Source organism: Ursus maritimus, unplaced genomic scaffold (genome assembly GCF_017311325.1).
Source record: "Ursus maritimus isolate PB19 unplaced genomic scaffold, ASM1731132v1 scaffold_5, whole genome shotgun sequence".
In the NCBI taxonomy this organism is placed as follows: Eukaryota; Metazoa; Chordata; class Mammalia; order Carnivora; family Ursidae; genus Ursus; species Ursus maritimus.
In genome coordinates this window covers 83,888,679-83,891,912 of record NW_024426663.1, presented here as the reverse complement: position 1 = coordinate 83,891,912, position 3,234 = coordinate 83,888,679, and the positions used below count along the sequence as shown (strand labels likewise).

At 40.0% G+C, this 3,234-nt stretch overlaps 1 protein-coding gene across 1 annotated transcript; it reads right to left on the bottom strand.

The window, feature by feature from the left end:
- Positions 1–2,175: 2,175 nt before the first annotated feature.
- LOC103680372 (olfactory receptor 2W3-like) lies at positions 2,176–3,149 on the bottom strand. Its single transcript, XM_008709907.2, has one exon. It carries the CDS (start codon positions 3,121–3,123, stop codon positions 2,176–2,178), a length of 948 nt encoding a protein of 315 aa, XP_008708129.2. The 5' UTR covers positions 3,124–3,149.
- Positions 3,150–3,234: the final 85 nt, after the last annotated feature.

The window sequence follows — 3,234 nt, the reverse complement described above, 5'->3', positions numbered from 1 at the left end:
GCAGCCAGGCCGCTGATGAACTGGGCCCAGGATTGGTACAGCATTATAACTACCAAACCCTGTTGACCAAAGTGAGTCACATGACCAGATCATATTGAAGGAGTCATCTGTGGATGGAGGGGGCTACAGACATGCATAGGATGGAAGTAATTGGTAATAGTCACCTTTGCAAACAATTGACCACACTGCCCAATACTAATGTTTTGCTGGTCCCTTTTCCTCTACCTGATTTCTAAACATTAATTCATTTTAGGATTTAGTTCCAGTCTCTTTCTTTTTTTTTATTTTTCTTTTCCTTTAACTTGTTTACTTCAGTTATCTTTTCCATTTCTACCCCATAAATGGGCAATTAAATCTGAAGCATTTAAATAACATCTGTATTCTGGTGAATTCCAATTAATATTTCCAAACCTGCCTTTCTAACCTGAGCTCCTGACCTTTTATATAGCCAACACATTTATATCCTTGACTATTTTATTATTTATGTCAAACATAATTTGTCTAAAGCGGAACATTTGAATCCCTACCCCAACTGCATATCTGCTTTTACTTTAGTCACTTCCATTCCAGGAAATGTTCCAATAAACACCTATTTGTTAAAATTACAAATTACAATTTACATCATTCTTAATTCCTAATAATTTCTCAGTCCACAAGTGCCGTTAGAAAATACTCTTGGCTTGATCTCTAAAATACATCTCTGATTGTAAATTTACTCTTTCCACTGATAATTTTATTGCAAACCATTAGCTACTGTTGCCTCATTTACTGCAGTAGTCTTTTGTGTTTTCGCTTTTGTCCCAAAATATCCACTCTCTGTAGAACCGATGGAGTAGACCTGTAAAATTAAAAATAGTATTATTTACTTTCTCAGCAATTCCTGTGTTGCAGGTAAACTTCCTAGTCTGTCACATTGCCTGTCAGATTCTCCATGCTCTGGCCTTTTCTACCTCTCTGATTCTCTCTCCATTTCTATCTCTCTAGAACCCCACTCTATGCACAATGGCTATTTCTCTGATCTCAAAGCATGCCAAGCTTACTCTTACCTGACAGAATTTAAACTTAACATGCCTTCTCCTGGAGTGACTGTGGTAGGTCTTCCTTTTCATTATCTGGGTGCAGGTAAAATACCTACAAGGAGATTCCATCTTTCCCAACTTCATTGTTACTTCCCGCAATATCAATATATATAAATATATAAATATAAATATATGTAAATATATATATATTAAATATATATGTATATATGCTTAAATTTTATTTACAATTATCACTAAATGATAGCTTTATTCTTTGTTATTTATTGTCACCAGCATACACATTAATAGGTAAATTTCACAAAATCAGGGGCCTTGTCACTGTTGATCAGAAGTTTAATCCCAGCACCTAGAACAGTGCCTGCAAGAGATTTGCCATTCACTAATTGCTGTTGAATGAATAAACAAATAAAATGGAATAACAGCCACATTTTGCTATGGGAGTGTTGTTTTTGTTTTTGTTAGTTTTCTTGTAAGAAAATGGAAATGAAATATAAATGCTCGTCCATGCTGACAGATCTTATCAAGATTTGTAAAAGTGAATAATTATAATAAAATATTCAATATGCTCTGATGGTTAAATATTTCAGAAAGTTTAGGTAAAAGGAATTTCATTTTTATTTTCTCTCTTTCCTTTCTAGAAAAAATGGCTCTATTCACTGTCCCTAGCTTTTCAGCACATTATGTGGACCATCTAGACATTTGTGGATTAGCAATGATTAACAGATGTTCCTTTGAGAACTATTATATTTGATATCATATTTTATGTGCTCCTGCATGACTTGCACAAAAGAAAACTGGTTGAGGGGCGCCTGGGTGGCACAGCGGTTAAACGTCTGCCTTCGGCTCAGGGCATGATCCCAGCAATCTGGGATCGAGCCCTGCATCAGGCTTCTCCGCTGAGAGCCTGCTTCTTCCTCTCCCACTCCCCCTGCTTGTGTGCCCTCTCTTGCTGGCTGTCTCTCTCTGTCAAATAAATAAATAAAATCTTAAAAAAAAAAAAAAGAAAACTGGTTGGGCCATAAACTCTGTGATAAAATATGCCCAAACTCTGGCAGGTGGTAATCATGCAAGATAATGGAAAAACATTTTTTTGTAGGATTTTAACATAAGGAGGAATTGCTATCATTGTGTTTCATTATAATCTCTTTCTTAATCCTAGTTTTCCCAAAACCAATCTTCTCAATGCCCCCTTCACCTCTTTGTTTCTGAGGGTGTAGATCAGGGGGTTCAGGAGTGGTGTGACAATGTTGTAGAAAAGAGTGAGAAACTTCCCCTGGTCCTTGGAGGAGCTGGTTCCTGGTTGCATGTACATGTAGATGATGTTTCCATAAAAAAGTGAGACAACTGTGAGATGGGAGCTACAGGTGTTGAAGACTTTGTGCCTCCCTGAGGATAACTGGATACTTAATACAGCTCTCACGATGTAGCCATAGGAGATCAGGATGAACACCAGGGGTGACAGAACAATGCCCACTGCCAAAATAAAGGCAATGCCTTCAACGACAGCTGTATTGACACAGGCCATCCGGATCAGGGCAGGCATTTCACACAGGAAGTGGTCTACTTTGCAGTACCCACAGCGGGGTAGCCACAGAGTCATTGGGGACATAATCAAAGAGTTGGCCACACCACAGCCCCAAGCAAGGGACACCAAGCCCTTGCAGAGGTCTGGATTCATGATCACCATATAGTGGAGGGGCTTGCAGACTGCAACAAACCGGTCATATGCCATGACAGCCAGGAGCAGGCACTCCACACCACCCAGACCCAGAAATAGGAAGAGCTGGATGGCACAGCCTGTGTAGCTGATGGTCTTGTCACTTCCATTCAGGTTATAGAGCAGCTGAGGGATGGAGCTGGTGGTGAAACTGAGGTCCAGGAAGGATAGGTGGGTGAGGAAGAAGTACATGGGAGTGTGGAGGTGGGGGTCCAGCCGGGACACCAGGATGATGGTAGTGTTGCCCACAAGGGTCAGGAGATATGCAATCAAGATGACCACAAAGAGGATCCTCTCCAGATGGGGGCGGTCAGAAAACCCCAAAAGGATGAAATTTCCCTGGGTGCTCTCATTGGTCCCATCCATCTCTACTGTCCTCAGGAGAGTGGGAAATTGAAAAAAAAAAAAGTATTTCACAACCACTAATCATTCCATATGTCTTCTAATAAAAGTGTGTGTGTGTGTGTGTGTGTGTGT